The following is a 21283-nucleotide window of genomic DNA, read 5'->3' on the forward strand; positions in this document are numbered from 1 at the left end:
TACAGGGTTTGTATAACTGGAGACCCTGCAAGGATTACACAGAGTACACAGAGCACAACACCTCCAGTGCTAATGGATTAAATTGATATTTCTTCCCCTACATGATGTAACTTACTTTTATAATTGATCTCTGCTGCCCCCGTGTGGCAGAATTAATGTATACAGATCCCAACTGGGAAGGTCTCTAATAATTAATTGGTATCACACACAACACACACACAACACACACACACACGATCAGCAATTTCAAAATTCCAGATTTCCTGTTCAAAATTCCTTGCCAAAATTTCCACTTATAATGCATGAAAGCTATGTACAAAGTGTAGATGAAGCACGTCAGAACTTGGCGTGAAAAAAAGAGACGCGAACGCTGCATCATAGCGCTTCATATACAGATTCATTTGCACACAGATGTACAAGTGTCGCATGTCACACAAATCAGTGCAGTCTTGTTAAGTGGTTTTATTGCATCAGATTGTGGCGACATATATTCGAGGAGCGAAAAACATGCAGAAAACTAGCCAGGCGCAGGCCGAGTAACGCGAGACGTGGTGCTCCAAGAAGGGCTGTTTGGCGCGACTGCGGTAATAATGTATGAGAACGCATCTGTAAACAATATATATATATATATATACATACACACACACAGTACTTGCCTGGTGTCTTCCGCAGGTGCATATTAAGGGCATAAGTATAAACCAACATTTTGATACTTTATTGTATCGTCTTCAGGGTACGTAGATATACTTATTATATATACATATAAATTATATACATATGCACTCACACTTACACACATACATGCATGCATATAGAGAACTAGCCATTATTCGTAAGCCAAAATATAAATAATGTAAAACTCACTTTTATTGTAGAATTCACAATCGTAAGCTAAAAGAAAAAGTAGATTATAAAAAAAAGTAAACATTAGTTTGTCATGTAAAAACTTTAATCACTACAGATTACAATATATACTATACTATGAGATAAATACTGTAGATTATAAGGATATCAGGCCTCTGTGTTCCGTACCCTGCAGATAAATCCTGTATAGCTCTGGCCTAGAGCCCTCGTTACGCTGCAGAGTATATAACCTGAACATTCTGCGCTATAGAACTGATATATACAGACACTTTATTTGTTGACACATAAATGATAGTGATTATCTGTAGCAGTACAGTGCTGGGATCCTAGGATGTATGATATACAGTACGGTGATTATCTGTAGCAGTACAATGCTGGGACCCTAGGATGTATGATATACAGTACGGTGATTATCTGTAGCAGTACAATGCAGGGACCCTAGGATGTATGATATACAGTACGGTGATTACCTGTAGCAGTACAATGCTGGGATCCTAGGATGTATGATATACAGTATGGTGATTATCTGTAGCAGTGCAATGCTGGGACCATAGGAATGCTGGGACCCTAGGATGTATGATATACAGTATGGTGATTATCTGTAGCAGTGCAATACTGGGATCCTAGGATGTATGATATACCGTATGGTGATTATCTGTAGCAGTGCAATGCTGGGACCCTAGGATGTATGATATACAGTACGGTGATTATCTGTAGCAGTACAATGCTGGGATCCTAGGATGTGTGATATACAGTATGGTGATTATCTGTAGCAGTGGAATACTGGGACCCTAGGATGTATGACATACAGTAGGGTGATTATCTGTAGCAGTGCAATGCTGGGACCCTAGGATGTATGATATACAGTATGGTGATTATCTGTATCAGTACAATGCTGGGATCCTAGGATGTATGACATACAGTATGGTGATAATCTGTAGCAGTGCAATGCTGGGATCCTAGGATGTATGATATACAGTACGGTGATTATCTGTAGCAGTACAATGCTGGGACCCTAGGATGTATGATATACAGTACGGTGATTATCTGTAGCAGTACAATGCTGGGACCCTAGGATGTATGATATACAGTATGGTGATTATCTGTAGCAGTGCAATGCTGGGATCCTAGGATGTATGATATACAGTATGGTGATTATCTGTAGCAGTGCAATGCTGGGATCCTAGGATGTATGATATACAGTATGGTGATTATCTGTAGCAGTGCAATGCTGGGACCCTAGGAATGCTGGGACCCTAGGATGTATGATATACAGTATGGTGATTATCTGTAGCAGTGCAATGCTGGGATCCTAGGATGTATGATATACCGTATGGTGATTATCTGTAGCAGTGCAATACTGGGACCCTAGGTGTATGACATACAGTATGGTGATTATCTGTAGCAGTGCAATGCTGGGACCCTAGGATGTATGATATACAGTACGGTGATTATCTGTAGCAGTAGCAGGATGTATGATATACAGTATGGTGATTATCTGTAGCAGTGCAATGCTGGGACCCTAGGATGTATGATATACAGTACGGTGATTATCTGTAGCAGTACAATGCTGGGATCCTAGGATGTGTGATATACAGTATGGTGATTATCTGTAGCAGTGCAATGCTGGGACCCTAGGATGTATGATATACAGTATGGTGATTATCTGTAGCAGTGCAATGCTGGGATCCTAGGATGTATGATATACAGTACGGTGATTATCTGTAGCAGTACAATGCTGGGACCCTAGGATGTATGATATACAGTATGGTGATAATCTGTAGCAGTACAATGCTGGGATCCTAGGATGTATGATATACAGTATGGTGATTATCTGTAGCAGTACAATGCTGGGACCCTAGGATGTATGATATACAGTATGGTGATTATCTGTAGCAGTACAATGCTGGGACCCTGGGATGTTTGATATATGGATATCAGACTTGTCTCTGTTACTTCAGCTATAGACATCACCACCAGTAGTAAACATCTTGTGCAGTCTCCACATACCAGGGAGAAGTACAAAGCTGGGGCACCAGCAGATGTATATATAGAAGGGTGGGATCTCTATTCTGGGGAACTGGGGTTACGTCAGTGGTTCCTAAACTGGGTGCCGAGGTACAGTTGCAGGGGGGCTATGGTGGGTTGGTGGTCCAGGACCAAATCAAATTATTTGTGGGCCAGATGCACAAAGATATACAACCGCCGCAAATCACATTAATCAGTGCAGTCTCGATAGATACATAGATAGATAGATATGAGAGAGAGAGAGAGAGAGAGAGAGAGAGAGAGAGAGATAGATAGATAGATAGATAGATAGATAGATAGATAGATAGATAGATAGTGTGATAGGATCACTGGTAAAGTGGTCTGTGGCAGGTACATTTGTCCCAGATTCCAGTCATTATGTGTTTTAAACCCCCAGGAGAAAGTCTGCAGTGTAGCAGGCTTGAGTTTCGGTTTTTTGAAAAGCCGGTTTGGAACCTGGAGGTTGTGGGTGAGAGGAGAGGGAGGGCTCCACCCATGGCCACTCCAGGTTTTGGTTCTCGCAGCCTGGTAACAGGATTGTTAGTTTTCCACCTGAGAGTGGCCAATATAAGCCTAGTTTGTTTAGGGCTGATTGTCTCACCTGGGAGAGCAGACAGGGAGTTTGCTCAGAGACACTTGGAAAACCTATCTGTGAGTACTGTGCTGTGCTTTGTTGCTGGCGAGGGCATTGGGCCCTGCCAGGTTCTGGTAGTGAGGGAACTACCTGTGAAGTGAGTGCCCCGACAGGGCTAGGATTTATGTTTATGTTTTCTTTAGGTTATTTCTGACATTGTACAATAAAGACTGGCGCCGACCAGCTTGTACTCGCTTCCATACTGGTGTGCTGCTTCCCTGCTGCTGTGTGTGTGTGTAAGGAAGGAGTCCCCTACCCAGGAGAGGGACCTCCTAATCTGACTGTGTCACAATATGGTGGAGAATGCGGGCACCCACACACACTGAAGTTGCAGCGAGAGGAAAACTTTCCATTTAAAAATTAAAGGGACAGACGCCCAATTTGTGAGTGTGGAAATAACACTGTGTTCTTGGAGTCCCATAGAGGAGGCGTCAGCCAATGTTCAGAGAGGCAAGGTTCAGCTTCCAACCTACACCCCAGAACAAAATGGAGGAAATTATTAAGGCCTTGCTCCAAGCTACAGGAGTTCAGCAGGAGATGAACAAACTTCAGCAGGAGACGAACCAACTTCAGCAGGAATCTACCAGGGCTCAGCAGGAATCCACCAGGGTGCAACTGTTGGCCTTGGAGACAGCCCAGAGGCAACAACAGGTCGCCATCGAGGAAACCCGCCAGGCCTTAAGAGAGGTGGTACAGCACCTGGTCGCCCTGCCCAGAGATGTTACTACTGGTCCTCCCACCACCACTCACTCCGTACGAGCCAGTCTCTTCCTCCAAAAGATGACTTCGGGCGATGATGTGGAGGCCTATCTCGCCGCATTTGAAAGAACGGCCGAAAGGGAGAGTTGGCCCAAGGAGCAGTGGGCAAGTCTGGTGGCACCTTTTTTGTCTGGGGAGCCACAAAAAGCATATTTCGACTTATGCCTGGCTGATGCCAAGGACTATAAAAAACTAAAACAGGAGATCCTAACATGCTTGGGAGTCACCACCTTTGTTCGTGCCCAACGGGTCCACCGCTGGGAGTTCCATATGGACAAGCCTCCACGTTCACAGATGCATGACCTCGTCCATCTGTCCTCAAAATGGCTACAGCCCGAGACGCTGACGGGACCACAGATCGTGGAAAGGGTCGTGATGGACCGGTACCTGCGATCATTACCCACGACTCTGCGCAAGTGGGTGAGCCATGCAGACCCTAAGACCGCGGACCAGTTGGTCGAGCTAGTGGAGAGGTACGTGGTGGCTGAGGAGCTGAGGAGTATGCCCCACCAAGCCCCGATGGCGCACCGGCGAACTCCCACAGACACTGGTAAGACTGTTCCAGGGGAGAAGGGTGCTGGGCGGTGGGATGTACCTAAGACTGAGGGTGTAGAACCTGGAGGCAGGCCTGCCAGGCCAGGAAGGTTCTTGCCCCGTAAACGACTAGACATTAATATGATTCAGTGTTTCCGGTGTGGTGACTTCGGCCATATTTCCGCTAATTGTTCACTTACAACTGAACCTATGCAATGTGATACTGCTCATGTCTACCGCAGGGGGTCTTTCTTTGCACAGACAGCCTGTACGGCTGACCGGCAGGCTGAGACTGATAAGCACATGTGTGTACTCACTGTAGATGGCAACCGAGTAGAGGCACTGTTAGACTCTGGTAGCTTGGTGACACTTATAAAAGCTGAGCTGGTGAACACCTTGAGGCATACAGGGAAAACTGTTGATGTGACCTGCATACATGGGGATAATCGATATTATGTTACTGCCGAGGTGAACATCGAGACACCATGTGGCTCTGCTATAGTTTCTGTGGGTTTGGTGCCTGGTCTGATGTACGATGCAATATTGGGGAGAGACTTTGCTCACTTCTGGAAATTGTGGGAAAGCCGCTTTGTTCCAGAAGTGAACAACCCCGATCCACTTGAGAAGGTTGTCGATATAGTGGAGGAGGGAGTTTCTTCTGAGTCAGAGTTATTACCTTTTTCTACTATGATTGGCGAACTAGAGAATGCGGAGCGTGACGGTGGCCCGCCAACTGATGTGCCTCCCATTGAGGTGGGAAGTGTTGTTGGGCCAGTTGATCGTCTGCCTGATTTAGAGGTCAGAAGAGAGGTCTTTGCCGTGGAGCAGTTTAAAGACCCTACTTTGGTAAAAGCCAGGGAGAATGTAAAAGTAGTTCATGGTAAACCCATAGACCCTGATAGTCCTTTGTCCTATCCCCACATGGCAATGTGTCAGGATTGGTTATATCAGGTGACTAAGAAGGGGGAAGATGTTGTGGAACAACTAATAGTTCCCAAAGCCTACAGAAGAACAGTGTTGGATCTGGCCCATGGTCGTATAACGGCAGGTCATCTATGGGTAGAGAAAACCACTGAGCGAATAATGCAGAGGTTTTTCTGGCCCGGGCTTCATAAAGAGGTATCTGACTTTTGCGCATCCTGCCCTGAGTGTCAGTATCATGCTCCCAGACCACGTTTTAAGGGACCACTAGTTCCATTGCCTATTATAGAGGTGCCGATAGTGAGAGAGCACCTGAAACAGGCTCAACAGGCACAGCAGAGGGTATACAACCGCAAAGCTCGGTTACGCAGCTTTGCTACTGGGGACAGAGTGTTAGTGTTGGTTCCCACGGTGGAAAATAAACTTTTGGCTAAATGGCAAGGGCCCTTTGAAATCTTAGAAAGAGTGGGACAGGTCAATTACAAAGTTTACCAGCCGGGGAAAAGAAAGCCGGAACAGGTATACCATATAAATCTGTTAAAGCCCTGGAAAGATAGAACGGTACCGTCGGCCGTCCGAGCCCCTCCAGTAAATCCAGGGCCCTTAGTTCCCGAAGTGACAGTGGCAAAAACCCTGTCGGCAATTCAACAACGAGAGGTCAAGGAGTTTCTGGTTAGAAATAGGGTGCTGTTCTCTGACGTACCTGGGAAAACCTCGGTCGTTAAACATGACATCATCACTGACCCAGGGGTTAAAGTTAATCTAAAGCCCTATAGGTTACCAGAAGCACCAAGAGCATCGGTGTCGAAAGAAATTAAAAATATGCTAGAGTTAGGGGTTATTGAAGTATCACATAGTGAATGGTCAAGTCCCATTGTGTTGATTCCAAAGCCCGACGGGAGTGTGCGTTTCTGCAATGACTTCCGAAAGTTGAACAGTGTTTCAAAATTCGATGCCTACCCGGTGCCACAGTGGAGAAGGAGGCGTTGGCCATAAAGTGGGCGTTACAAACTTTTACATTTTCGGTGGAACACAGGCCAGGGGACCTGTTGTTTAAAGCAGATGCGTTGTCACGCGTTCATTGTTTGGGGGCTTCAGTTGTTCCGCCCCATAGGTCGAAACAAAGGGGGGGGATATGTGATAGGATCACTGCTAAAGTGGTCTGTGGCAGGAACATTTGTCCCAGATTCCTGTCATTATGTGTTTTAAACCCCCAGGAGAAAGTCTGCAGTGTAGCAGGCTGGAGTTTCGGTTTTTTGAAAAGCCGGTTTGGGACCTGGGGGTTGTGGGTGAGAGGAGAGGGAGGGCTCCACCCACGGCCACTCCAGGTTTTGGTTCTCGCAGCCTGGTAACAGGATTGTTAGTTTTCCACCTGAGAGTGGCCAATATAAGCCTAGTTTGTTTAGGGCTGATTGTCTCACCTGGGAGAGCAGACAGGGAGTTTGCTCAGAGACACTTGGAAACCTATCTGTGAGTACTGTGCTGTGCTTTGTTGCTGGCGAGGGCATTAGGCCCTGCCAGGTTCTGGTAGTGAGGGAACTACCTGTGAAGTTAGTGCCCCGACAGGGCTAGGATTTATGTTTATGTTTTCTTTATGTTATTTCTGACATTGTACAATAAAGACTGGCGCCGACCAGCTTGTACTCGCTTCCATACTGGTGTGCTGCTTCCCTGCTGCTGTGTGTGTGTGTGTGTAAGGAAGGAGTCCCCTACCCAGGAGAGGGACCTCCTAATCTGACTGTGTCACAATAGATAGATAGATAGATAGAGAGATAGATAGATAGATAGATAGATAGATAGATAGATAGATAGATATGAGATAGATAGATATTAGATAGATAGATAGATAAATATTAGATAGATAGATAGATAGATAGATAGATAGATAGATAGATAGATAGATAGATAGATAGATAGATAGATAGATATGGGATAGGTAGATAGATAGGTAGATAGATAGATAGATATGAGATCCTGAGCAAGCAGTTTGTCCGCTGTGGATTCCCTGAATAGATAATACCCGTTCCTACGTTCTGGACCTGAATAAAATACATAATGAGCTGAATTTTGATAAAGGGTTACGACTGGCCCAAATCATACTTACGACACACTCTGGGTGACCTCCAGTCCACAGTAATTCCCTGCTGGCAGCACTGGTGAGCGTAGGCTGATACACTCGTGCAAAAACACTCACAGTCCCCACCGCGGTTACATCCACAGGTGTCTGACAGGCAGTTGGAGTAAAACCATGTAACATCCACCTGGTGTGAGACATACAGTGCCCAGCATGTAACACAAACATATTACAGCACCGACCATGAAACATAAATATATTACAGCATACATATACTATTGTACACAGCATGCAACAAAAACATATTACTGTACACTGCATGTAACACAAACATATTACATCACCCAACATGCAACATACATATATTACTGTACAAGGCATGCTACACAAACCTATTACAGCACTCAATATGCAACATACATATATTACTGTACACAGCATGCAACAAAAACATATTACTGTACACTACATGTAACACAAACATATTACATCACCCAACATGCAACATACATATATTACTGTACACTGCATGTAACACAAACATATTACATCACCCAACATGCAACATACATATATTACTGTACACTGCATGTAACACCAGCATATTACATCACCCAACATGCAACATACATATATTACTGTACACTGCATGTAACACAAACATATTACATCACCCAACATGCAACATACATATATTACTGTACACAGCATGCAACACAAACATATTATAGTACACAGCATGGAACACAGAAATATTATTGTACACAGCATGCAACATAAACAAATTACAGCACCCAACAAGCAATATACATATATTACTGTACACCGCATGCAACACAAACATATTACAGTATACTGAGTGCAACGCAAACATATTACAGTACATAATATGCATCACTAACATATTACTGCATGTAACACAAACATTACAGTACACATCATGTGACAAACATATTGCCGTACACTGCATGCAACACAATCATATTACAGTACACAGCATGCAACATAAATATATTACAGTTCACAGCATGCAAAACAAACATATTACAGCACTGAGCATGCTACACAAACATATTATAGTACATTGCATACATCACAAACATATTACAGTACACAGCATGAAAAAAATATATAATACAGTACAGAGCATGCAACACAAATATATTACAGTACACTGCATGCTACACATATATATTACAGTACACAGCATGCAACATAAATATAATATAGTACACTGCATGCAAACATATTACAGCACACAGCATGCAATATACATATATTACTGTACACAGCATGCAACACAAATATATTACAGTACACTGCATGCTACACAAATAACAAGAGATATGGTAAGAACTTACCTTTGTTATCTCTGTTTCTACGAAGTCCATAGGGTCTTGTTTTCTACTTCAGGGTCCATAGGGGGTCCACAGGGTTGACCTTGGGGATGTCCCAAAGTAGTTCAACTAAGGGCGGGGACGCTCCTGTGCTGAAAGGAGAACCCGGCGCCCGAAGGATGCATCCTGAGAGGCGAAGGTGTCAAACGCATAGAACCTCAAAAACGTTTGAATGGAAGACCAAGTGGCCGCCTTACACAGCTGAACAGCGGAGGCGCCACGTCTAGCAGCCCAAGAGGGACCCACAGAACGAGTGGAATGAGCCTTAACAGAGGCTGGCACAGGTAAACCCTCCTGTGCATAAGCCTCACAAATAACTGAATGAAGCCAACGGGCTAACGTCTGCTTGTTGGCAGGCCAACCCCTCTTGTGAAAACCGAAGAGGACAAACAAAGAATCCGACTTCCTAACCGAAGCAGTCCGGTCCACGTAGATTCTAAGTGCCCGGACTACATCTAAGGAAGCCTCACCAGCGGAAAGATCAGGTGACTGAAAAGCTGGCACAACAAGCTCCTGATTAATGTGGAACTTGGAGACCACTTTGGGCAAAAACTCAGGGCGAGTGCGGAGCACCGCTCTGTCCTGGTGAAAAATCAGAAAAGGGGGGCGACAGGAAAGCGCCCCCAACTCTGACACCCTCCTGGCAGAAGCAATTGCCAGGAGAAAAACGGTCTTGAACGTCAGCCACTTGAGGTCCACCGACTCAAGAGGCTCAAAAGGAGGACCCTGCAAGACCCGTAGCACCACCGCCAAGTCCCAAGGAGCCACAGGAGGCACGAAGGGAGGCTGGATCCTGAGAACACCTTGGAAAAAGGTGTGAACATCCGGTAGTGTAGCAATCCGTCGCTGAAACCACACGGACAAAGCAGAGACATGAACCTTCAGAGAGGCCAGGCGTAAGCCGAGGTCCAAACCTGATTGAAGGAACTCCAAGATTCTGGAAACCCAGAACACCTGAGGATTATAGTTTCTGGATTCACACCACTGAAAGTAAGTGTGCCACACCCTGTGGTAAATCCGTGCGGAGGCAGGCTTGCGTGCCCTAAGCATGGTACCAATGACCGAACTGGAGAAACCCCTAGACCTCAAGACGGCTGTCTCAAGAGCCACGCCATCAAAGACAGCCGACCCAGATCCGGGTAAAGGCAGGGCCCCTGAGACAACAGGTCCCGACGCTGAGAAAGAAGGTACGGAGCGTCGATGGAGAGACACCTCAGATCGGAGCATGCCGCCGTCCTGCTTGAATTTCCGCAGAACCCGAGGAAGTAAGGATATCGGAGGAAACAGATACGCCAGGTGAAACGTCCATTTCACCGACAGCGCGTCTACCAGACTGGCGCCTGCGTCTCTTGTCCTTGACCCGTAAACGGGCAACTTGTGATTGTGACGGGAGGCCATCAAGTCCAGCTCCGGCAGCCCCCACCTGTCCACGAGTAGCTGAAACACCTCTGGGTGAAGCGACCATTCCCCGGGATGCACGTCGTGACGGCTGAGGAAGTCCGCCTCCCAATTGAGGACTCCGGGAATGAAGACTGCCGAGATCGCTGCAATGTGATACTGCGCCCAAGCAAGGATGCGAGACACCTCCGACATCGCTGCCCGACTGCGAGTTCCTCCTTGGTGGTTGATATACGCCACCCTGGTGGTGTTGTCCTACTGCACCTGAACCGCCCTTCCGTGAAGAGCGGGACCGGACGACTGCAGGGCCCGGTATACTGCCCGCAGTTCCAGAATGTTGATGGGAAGAAGAGCTTCTTCCGCAGACCAACGACCCTGAAGTGACAACGAGCCGGTCACTGCCCCCCAACCCCGAAGACTGGCATCCGTCGTGAGCAGGACCCAGTCCGGGATCCAAAAGGGGCGCCCCTCGACCAGATGAGCTGTTTGAAGCCACCAAGCCAAAGACTGCCGAACCTCTGGGGACAACACCAGCAACTGAGAGCGGATCCGGTGAGGTAACCTGTTCCATTCCGATAGAATCAGCCCCTGCAGGGGCCGGGAATGGAACTGGGCAAATTCCACCATGTCAAATGTTGACACCATGGAGCCCAGAACTCTCATAGCCGAATGGACCGACAGGCGGCAACTGCTCAGGCAACTGTGTATCCTCAGCTGCAGGGAGGAGACCTTCTCCGGGGTCAGGAAGATCCTTTGCTGACGAGAATCCAGCAGGGCTCCCAAATGAACCATCCGCTGAGATGGAATCAGGGAGGACTTTTTCCAATTTATCAGCCACCCGTGTGCTTGCAGGCAAGCGATCGTCAGGTGGAGATGTTGAAGCAGTACCTCCGGGGAGCTCGCCAGCAACAGGAGGTCGTCCAGATACGGCAGCAGCCGTACATTCTGGTTCTGAAGATGTGCGGCCATGACCGCCATAAACTTCGTGAACACCCTCGGTGCCGTGGAGAGACCAAAGGGTAGCGCCCGGAACTGATAATGGTGTTGAAGGATAGCGAACCTCAGATACCGCTGGTGCGAAGGTGCTATCGGAACATGGAGGTAGGCATCCTGGATATCCAGGGACACCATGTAATCCCCCGGTTCCACCGCCAGAATGATGGAACGTAACGTTTCCATCCTGAACTTGGGAACTCTGAGGAATTTGTTCAGAGACTTCAAGGTGAGGATAGGGCGATGAGAACCATTGGGTTTCTGCACCAGAAACAGAGAAGAATAGTACCCCGTCCCTCGTTGTAATTGAGGAACGGGAACAATGACCCCTGCTGTCAGCAAGGACTCTATAGCTTCCTGAATCTGTAAGGACTTGGTTGTATCCTGAGAAGGACTCGTGCAGAAAAACTAGTGGGGCGGTCTGTGCCGAAAAGACAGGGCGTACCCCTGGGAGACCACTTCTCGAACCCAAGCATCCGTGGTGGTATTGTGCCAGCACTGGGCAAATAGAAGAAGTCGGACTCCCACTCTGGGGTCCCCCAGAGGGAGGCCCGTCCCATAAGGCAGAAGGTTTATCTTCCTGCTTGGAAGAAGGGCGCCTGGCACTCCAGGCCTGTTTCTTGGGCTTAGAAGCGGCCTTGGTCGTCGACTGCCTCGGGAAGGACTGACCTTTGGCCTTGCCCTGAACCCGAAAGGACCGAAAAGCAGAGCTCCGAACCTTGGTAGGTGCAGAAGCCGAAGGGAGGAAGGCTGATTTAGATTTAGCCAGAGTGTCCACAATTTTGTCCAAGTCTGGACCAAAAAGCAACTCCCCATTGAAAGGTAAGGCCTCCAGCCCCTTTTTGGAGTCAGCGTCAGCTCTCCAAGACCTCAGCCACAAGGACCGACGCGCCGACACAGCTGCAGCCGACACCCGAGAGGTCAGCAGGCTTGCATCTAACGATGCTTCCCCAATGTAGGAAGCCGCATCCCTCATTTGACCTATCAACGCTCTCTGGATCTCCGGAGCATCTTCCGGAAAGGTATCCTCCAAAGCATTGGCCCAGCTCTCGATGGCCTTAGCCACCCAAGAGATGGCCATGGACGGACGGGCCACCGCCCCCGAGAGAGAGTAGATAGACTTCAAACAAGTCTCCACCTTCCTGTCCGTGGGATCTTTCAGGGAGGAGATTGACGGCAAAGGCAGCGTAGCGCTTTTAATTAAGCGGGTAACGTGGGAATCCACCGCGGGAGGAGTTTCCCACTTCCTGAAATGAGCCTCCGGAAACGGATAGTTCGAAGCCAACCGCTTCTGCGGTTGGAACCTCTTGCTGGGCAACTGCCAGGCCCCTGCCATATGATCCGTCAACTGATCGGACAGGGGAAAAACCGTTGAACCGTCGAAGCTACTTTGGCCTTTTTAAAATTTGGGTACTTTGACCTGGGGGCCGGCACATCCTCCTCAATGTGAAGGATGGCCCGCACCGCCCTAACCAATGCCGGCACATTAATGGAAGACTTAGCCTCTACCTCCTGGGCCCCGGCATCCGAGTCAGAGTCTTCATGGATCTCCCCGTCATCCGAAGACACGTCCGTGTCCGTGAACTGAGCCGCCAGTGAAGCCGGAACAGAACGCTTGGACGCCCGAGGGGGCAAATCACTGTGCAACATAGTTTGAAAAGCCGATGACAAAGCCGCCAGGCTCTGAACAGAGCTGGAGAGGACGTCCACCCAAGGCAGGGGTACTGCCTGAGGATAGCCCTGAAAAGGTACCATCGACTGCTGCGGCACCGTGGGGGATTGCACGTATACCGGCAAACCCGCATAAGGACCCACAGTCTGAGACCCGGGAGGAGACTGCACCAGATGCGTCACACCCGGGGAACGGGGGATGGTAGGCTGGGGCAACGCCCTTAAAGGGGCCGCAGTCGGGACCGCAAGTCGGTCCGCAATCGACGCCAGCACTTGCGTAAACATCGCCCACGGAGGATCCTGCGCCACCGGGGGTTTAGAAGGTCCAGGTACCAACTGGCACCGCCCTCACACAGACCGTCCTGAGACAAATCCGCCCCGTCAACTCCTGCCGAACAGCGTCGGCAGGAAAACAACACAGGAGCCACAGAGCGCTCATTCTCCTCATCAGACACGACACAAACTTTTTTGCAATAAAAGTGTCTCACCGAAACGTGGTAAGGCATATAACACCCACGCACTCCCAAGTATGCAACCCGAACAGCCCACAAACTGGTACTGAGGAGCACACCGCAGTATGTGACGGACCTCACAAATACGTAGATTTATATAAGTGAGGTTACACAGAAAGAACACCCCTCCCCCACGCACCTGCGGGCCGTAGGAGAAGGAAAGGGATAGGTAAAAAGCTGACAGTAAGTAGAAAAAAAGCACAGACAGCAGCACTAGCAAAAGTCACATACCATGCAGAGATATTACTCACTGCACCTTCCGCTACAATCAACCTCCCAGATTCAGTGTCTGGGAGGGCTATAGCGCTGCGAACACTGTCCTGATCAGGGGAGAGGTACGCAGGGGGGACTGGTCCACTGGAAGCCTGCCTGGGAGCTCTGCGATGCTGCCTGAAGATGGCCGCCGGAGAGCACTGAGGAGGAGTGGCCAGGAGATAACAGCCCAGCGACGCCAGCACGCTTGAGAGAAGGCGCGCTTGGCTGAGGGGAGGAGCACTGAAGCAGGGAAGGCTGCCTCCCCTGCTAGTATGAAAACCCCCAGGGAAGCTGGTTCCCCGCCGGTCTTACACCCTGGAGGTCAGCAGACACGCGGGGTATGCCACATAGTGGGGGAGCCCGCCGCCGCTACTAGCGCCGACGGTCTGTCCCCAGAGACCGGGGGCATGAAGACTGCATTAGCTTTCCCCACGCGCAGCGCGAAGCGCTGCACGCGGCTTACCTGGCCCCTTGAGTCCAGCAGCAGTCAGTGGGAGCTCCCGGAGCCACGCTAGCACTGACTCCGGGGTCCCGCTGTGATCCCCGGATCAGTACCGGCGTCGCAGCGCCAGCGGGGCTGTTGGAGCAGCAGCGTGGATGTCCAGATGGACAGTCTGATGCTGCCGCTCTGAAGATAGTAAAAATAAAATAAAATCTTCTTTTAAAAAAATAAAGCTTAGGGGCTGCTTATGCAGCCCCACTGCGCAGGGTGACCCGACTCCGGCCGGGCACCAACTAAAACTGAGGTGCTGTGGCTCGGGGGCGGGGTATAGAGGAGGACGGACCCAAGTGCATCCTGGGAGCAGCAAAGCTTTAACTGCCTGGTGCCCGTGGATCCAGATCCAGCTATACCCCAAGGTCAACCCTGTGGACCCCCTATGGACCCTGAAGTAGAAATATCACAGTACACAGCATGCAACATAAATATAATATAGTACACTGCATGCAAACATATTACAGTACACAGCATGCAACAAAAACATATTACAGTACACAGCATGCAACAAAAACATATTACAGTACATTGCACACAAACATATTACAGTACACTGCATGCAAACATATTACAGTACACAACATACAATATACAGATATTACTGTACACAGCATGCAACACAAACATATTACAGTACATTGCATACAAACATATTACAGTACACTGCATGCAAATATATTACAGGACACAGCATGCAACATAAATATAACATAGTACACAGCATGTAACACAAACATATTACAGTAAAGTACATGCAACACAAACATATTACAGTACACAGCATGCTACACAAACATATAACGCAGTAAGTAGTGTGCTACACAAACATACTGTATATTACAATAGACAGCGTGCTGCACAAATATAGATTACAGTACACAGCATGCAACACAAACATATATTACAGTAGACAGCATGCTACACATTTTTGCAATACATTTTATCTTCAGCTGTACTTATTATTATTATTATTATTATTATTATTATTATTATTATTATTATACTATACAAGTTTCAGTAGCTGTATGGTATCTGGACTCCCAGTAATATGAATAAGGAGATGTAGTAACTGGAACTCACCACTGGATGGCAGGCGTCAAACACCTCACTCAGTAATATTCCACACTCCTGCTTGGCAAAGGGCTCTCTGAGAGGGTTCATAGTGCAGGGATTCCTGCTGTCCGGGCTTTCAACACACTAAAGGAGACAGGTACTATAACAGCAACTCATAGCTGGCGGCAGGGTGTCTATCAGCATTGTCAGTCAATGTATTAAGTGTATATAGATCTGGGATAGGCAGCATTTTATTCTTTAGGTCCAAACGTTTAACTTCACAAACTAAAAAAGTTCCACAGTGCCAACACCAGTACATATGACATATACCGCCATTACACATAACATATGCCATATACCGCCAGTACATATGCCATATACCACCACTACATATGCCATATACCGCCAGTACATATGCCATATACCGCCAGTACATATGCCGCCACTACATATGCCATATACCGCCAGTACATATGCCATATACCGCCAGTACATATGCCATATACCACCACTACATATGCCATATACCGCCAGTACATATGCCATATACCGCCACTACATATGCCATATACCGCCAGTACATATGCCATATACCGCCAGTACATATGCCATATACCGCCAGTACATATGCCATATGCCGCCAGTACATATGCCGCCAGTACATATGCCATATACCGCCACTACATATGCCATATACCGCCAGTACACATAACATATGCCATATACCGCCAGTACATATGCCATATACCACCACTACACATGCCATATACCGCCAGTACATATGCCATATACCGCAAGTACATATGCCATATGCCGCCAGTACATATGCCATATACCGCCAGTACATATGCCATATACCGCCAGTACATATGCCATATACCGCCAGTACATATGCCATAAACCGCCAGTACATATGCCATATGCCGCCAGTACATATGCCATATGCCGCCAGTACATATGCCATATGCCGCCAGTACATATGCCATATACCGCCACTACAAATGCCATATACCGCCAGTACATATGCCATATACCGCCAGTACATATGCCATATGCCGCCAGTACATATGCCATATTCTGCCACTACATATGCCATATACCGCCAGTACATATAACATATGCCGCCAGTACATATAACATATGCCACCAGTACATATGACATATGCCGCCAGTACATATGACATATACCGCCAGTACATATGACATATGCCGCCAGTACATATGACATATACCGCCAGTACATATGACATATACCGCCAGTACATATGACATATACCGCCAGTACATATGACATATACCGCCAGTACATATGACATATACCGCCAGTACATATGACATATACCGCCAGTACATATGCCGCCAGTACATATGACATATACCGCCGCCTGTACATATAACATATGCCACCAGTACATATGACATATGTCGCCAGTACATATGACATATGTCGCCAGTACATATAACATATGTCGCCAGTACATATAATATACCACCAGTACATATGACATATGTTGCCAGTACATATAACATATACCGCCAGTACATATAACATATTCCGCCAGTACATATGACATATGCCGCCAGTACATATGACATATACCGCCACTACATATGCCATATACCGCCAGTACATATAACATATGCCGCCAGTACATATAACATATGCCGCCAGTACATATAACATATGCCGCCAGTACATATGACATATACCGCCAGTACATATAATATACCACCAGTACATATGACATATGTTGCCAGTACATATAACATATACCGCCAGTACATATAACATATTCCGCCAGTACATATGACATATGCCGCCAGTACATATGACATATACCGCCACTACATATGCCATATACCGCCAGTACATATAACATATGCCGCCAGTACATATAACATATGCCGCCAGTACATATAACATATGCCGCCAGTACATATGACATATACCGCCAGTACATATGCCGCCAGTACATATAACATATGCCGCCAGTACATATAACATATGCCGCCAGTACATATGACATATGCCGCGAGTACATATGACATATGCCGCCAGTATATATGACATATGCCGCCAGTACATATGACATATGCCGCCAGTACATATGACATATGCCGCGAGTACATATGACATATACCGCCAGTACATATGACATATACCGCCAGTACATATAACATATACCGCCAGTACATATGCCGCCAGTACATATGACATATACCGCCGCCAGTACATATAACATATGCCGCCAGTACATATGACATATGTCGCCAGTACATATAACATATGTCGCCAGTACATATAACATACCACCAGTACATATGACATATGTCGCCAGTACATATAACATATACCGCCAGTACATATAAGATATGCCGCCAGTACATATGACATATGCCGCCAGTACATATGACATATACCACCAGTACATATGACATATACCGCCATTACACATAACATATGCCATATACCGCCAGTACATATGCCATATACCACCACTACATATGCCATATACCGCCAGTACATATGCCATATACCGCCAGTACATATGCCGCCACTACATATGCCATATACCGCCAGTACATATGCCATATACCGCCAGTACATATGCCATATACCACCACTACATATGCCATATACCGCCAGTACATATGCCATATACCGCCACTACATATGCCATATACCGCCAGTACATATGCCATATACCGCCAGTACATATGCCATATACCGCCAGTACATATGCCATATACCGCCAGTACATATGCCATATGCCGCCAGTACATATGCCGCCAGTACATATGCCATATACCGCCACTACATATGCCATATACCGCCAGTACACATAACATATGCCATATACCGCCAGTACATATGCCATATACCACCACTACACATACCATATACCGCCAGTACATATGCCATATACCGCAAGTACATATGCCATATGCCGCCAGTACATATGCCATATACCGCCTGTACATATGCCATATACCGCCAGTACATATGCCATATACCGCCAGTACATATGCCATAAACCGCCAGTACATATGCCATATGCCGCCAGTACATATGCCATATGCCGCCAGTACATATGCCATATGCCGCCAGTACATATGCCATACACCGCCACTACAAATGCCATATACCGCCAGTACATATGCCATATACCGCCAGTACATATGCCATATGCCGCCAGTACATATGCCATATTCTGCCACTACATATGCCATATACCGCCAGTACATATAACATATGCCGCCAGTACATATAACATATGCCGCCAGTACATATGACATATACCGCCAGTACATATGACATATGCCGCCAGTACATATGACATATACCGCCAGTACATATGACATATACCGCCAGTACATATGACATATACCGCCAGTACATATGACATATACCGCCAGTACATATGACATATACCGCCAGTACATATGCCGCCAGTACATATGACATATACCGCCGCCTGTACATATAACATATGCCGCCAGTACATATGACATATGTCGCCAGTACATATGACATATGTCGCCAGTACATATAACATATGTCGCCAGTACATATAATATACCACCAGTACATATGACATATGTTGCCAGTACATATAACATATACCGCCAGTACATATAACATATTCCGCCAGTACATATGACATATGCCGCCAGTACATATGACATATACCGCCACTACATATGCCATATACCGCCAGTACATATAACATATGCCGCCAGTACATATAACATATGCCGCCAGTACATATAACATATGCCGCCAGTACATATGACATATACCGCCAGTACATATGCCGCCAGTACATATAACATATGCCGCCAGTACATATAACATATGCCGCCAGTACATATGACATATGCCGCGAGTACATATGACATATGCCGCCAGTATATATGACATATGCCGCCAGTACATATGACATATGCCGCCAGTACATATGACATATGCCGCGAGTACATATGACATATACCGCCAGTACATATGACATATACCGCCAGTACATATAACATATACCGCCAGTACATATGCCGCCAGTACATATGACATATACCGCCGCCAGTACATATAACATATGTCGCCAGTACATATGACATATGTCGCCAGTACATATGACATATGTCGCCAGTACATATAACATATGTCGCCAGTACATATAACATACCACCAGTACATATGACATATGTCGCCAGTACATATAACATATACCGCCAGTACATATAAGATATGCCGCCAGTACATATGACATATGCCGCCAGTACATATGACATATACCACCAGTACATATGACATATACCGCCAGTACATATGACATATACCGCCTCTACATATAACATATGCCGCCAGTACATATGACATATGCCGCCAGTACATATGACATATTTCGCCAGTACATATAACATATGTCGCCAGTACATATAACATACCACCAGTACATATGACATATGTCGCCAGTACATATAACATACCGCCAGTACATATGACATATACCGCCAGTACATATGCCGCCAGTACATATAACATATGCCGCCAGTACATATGACATATGCTGCCAGTACATATGCCGCCAGTACATATAACATATACCGCCAGTACATATGACGCCAGTACATATAACATATGACGCCAGTACATAACATATTCAAACATTTAGAAAATAATATATGAGCACAAAAATGTTATTGACTTTCCTGCCCGGCATTTTTTATAACTAGTTTTCTCAAGTTACAGAAGGTTTGATAATTATTAGTCAGAAGACGAAGAAATGCATCTGAACTTTGTACTGGTAGTTGGCTGTGAACAGGGCTGACTGTGGCAGGCTGCATTCACCAGAGATCCAGGCTTTGCTGGGTATGCAGGCCACGATTTGGTACCTCAGTTTGGAGATATACTGTATGAAAAGTGTGAAGAGGCGCCACGACAAGAAGTAATAAAAACATTAACTTTAGCCCCAAACCAATCAACAAATGTGTTAGGCAGGGTACACACCTAAACGACCGGCAATCGTGCCGATGTTCAGGGCAATTTACCTTCACCCTGGACATCGCATGATTGCAGGTACACACTTGAAAGATTTAATGAAAGACGGAACAATCACTGTTCCGTCCTTCATTAACTTGTACAGGCTGACATGCAATATCGTATGATTGACTGTGCAGCACAGCCAATCACACGATATCGCATGCGACAGCAGGTACGCACAAATTGGGCATACACACTGCACGATATGCCGATTTGTCGTTCCCATTTGGCTAAATCGGCCAAATCGGGCCGACATCGTACAGGTGTGGATGCAGCCTTATTCTGGCCTTCAAGAGATGATAAGTGTTTTGTTCCTTTTATTCACGTCCTCTGTATAACAGAAGTGCCTACTATCCAAGGTGGTACTGGAAGGAAATATACTATACACTGTGTGCTGACACTTTAAGGAGAATTACAGACCGTTACAACAGGTTCCAAACAAGGGGAAAATAATGTTATTGTTGACTCAACTTCAGTTATGTTTAAGTTTTTAAATTTCATTGTTTCTTGTGTAAATTATGTATTGGGACATCTAATGTTGATTTAACCTTCAGTTTTTAATTCTGTTCCAAAATCTTGAATTTTTGCTGTAATTCAAATGTAAGGCAGATAAAGTAATTTGGTTTGGATTTTTGGATTCCGGAGGAAAAATT

At 46.5% G+C, this 21283-nt stretch overlaps 1 protein-coding gene across 1 annotated transcript in view; it reads right to left on the bottom strand.

Moving 5' to 3' along the window:
• The window catches only part of OTOG (otogelin), a 288440-nt gene that overhangs the window by 144142 nt on the left and 123015 nt on the right, over positions 1-21283 (bottom strand). Inside the window, exons 27-29 of the mRNA XM_088458241.1 lie at positions 15617-15733; positions 7845-8001; positions 865-891 (exon numbers count right to left, since the gene is read on the bottom strand). Coding sequence (XP_088314367.1) covers positions 865-891; positions 7845-8001; positions 15617-15733 — 301 coding nt within the window. The remainder of the gene's footprint in view (positions 1-864; positions 892-7844; positions 8002-15616; positions 15734-21283) is intronic.

Source organism: Taudactylus pleione, unplaced genomic scaffold (genome assembly GCF_031769625.1).
Source record: "Taudactylus pleione unplaced genomic scaffold, aTauple2 ptg000820l, whole genome shotgun sequence".
In the NCBI taxonomy this organism is placed as follows: Eukaryota; Metazoa; Chordata; class Amphibia; order Anura; family Myobatrachidae; genus Taudactylus; species Taudactylus pleione.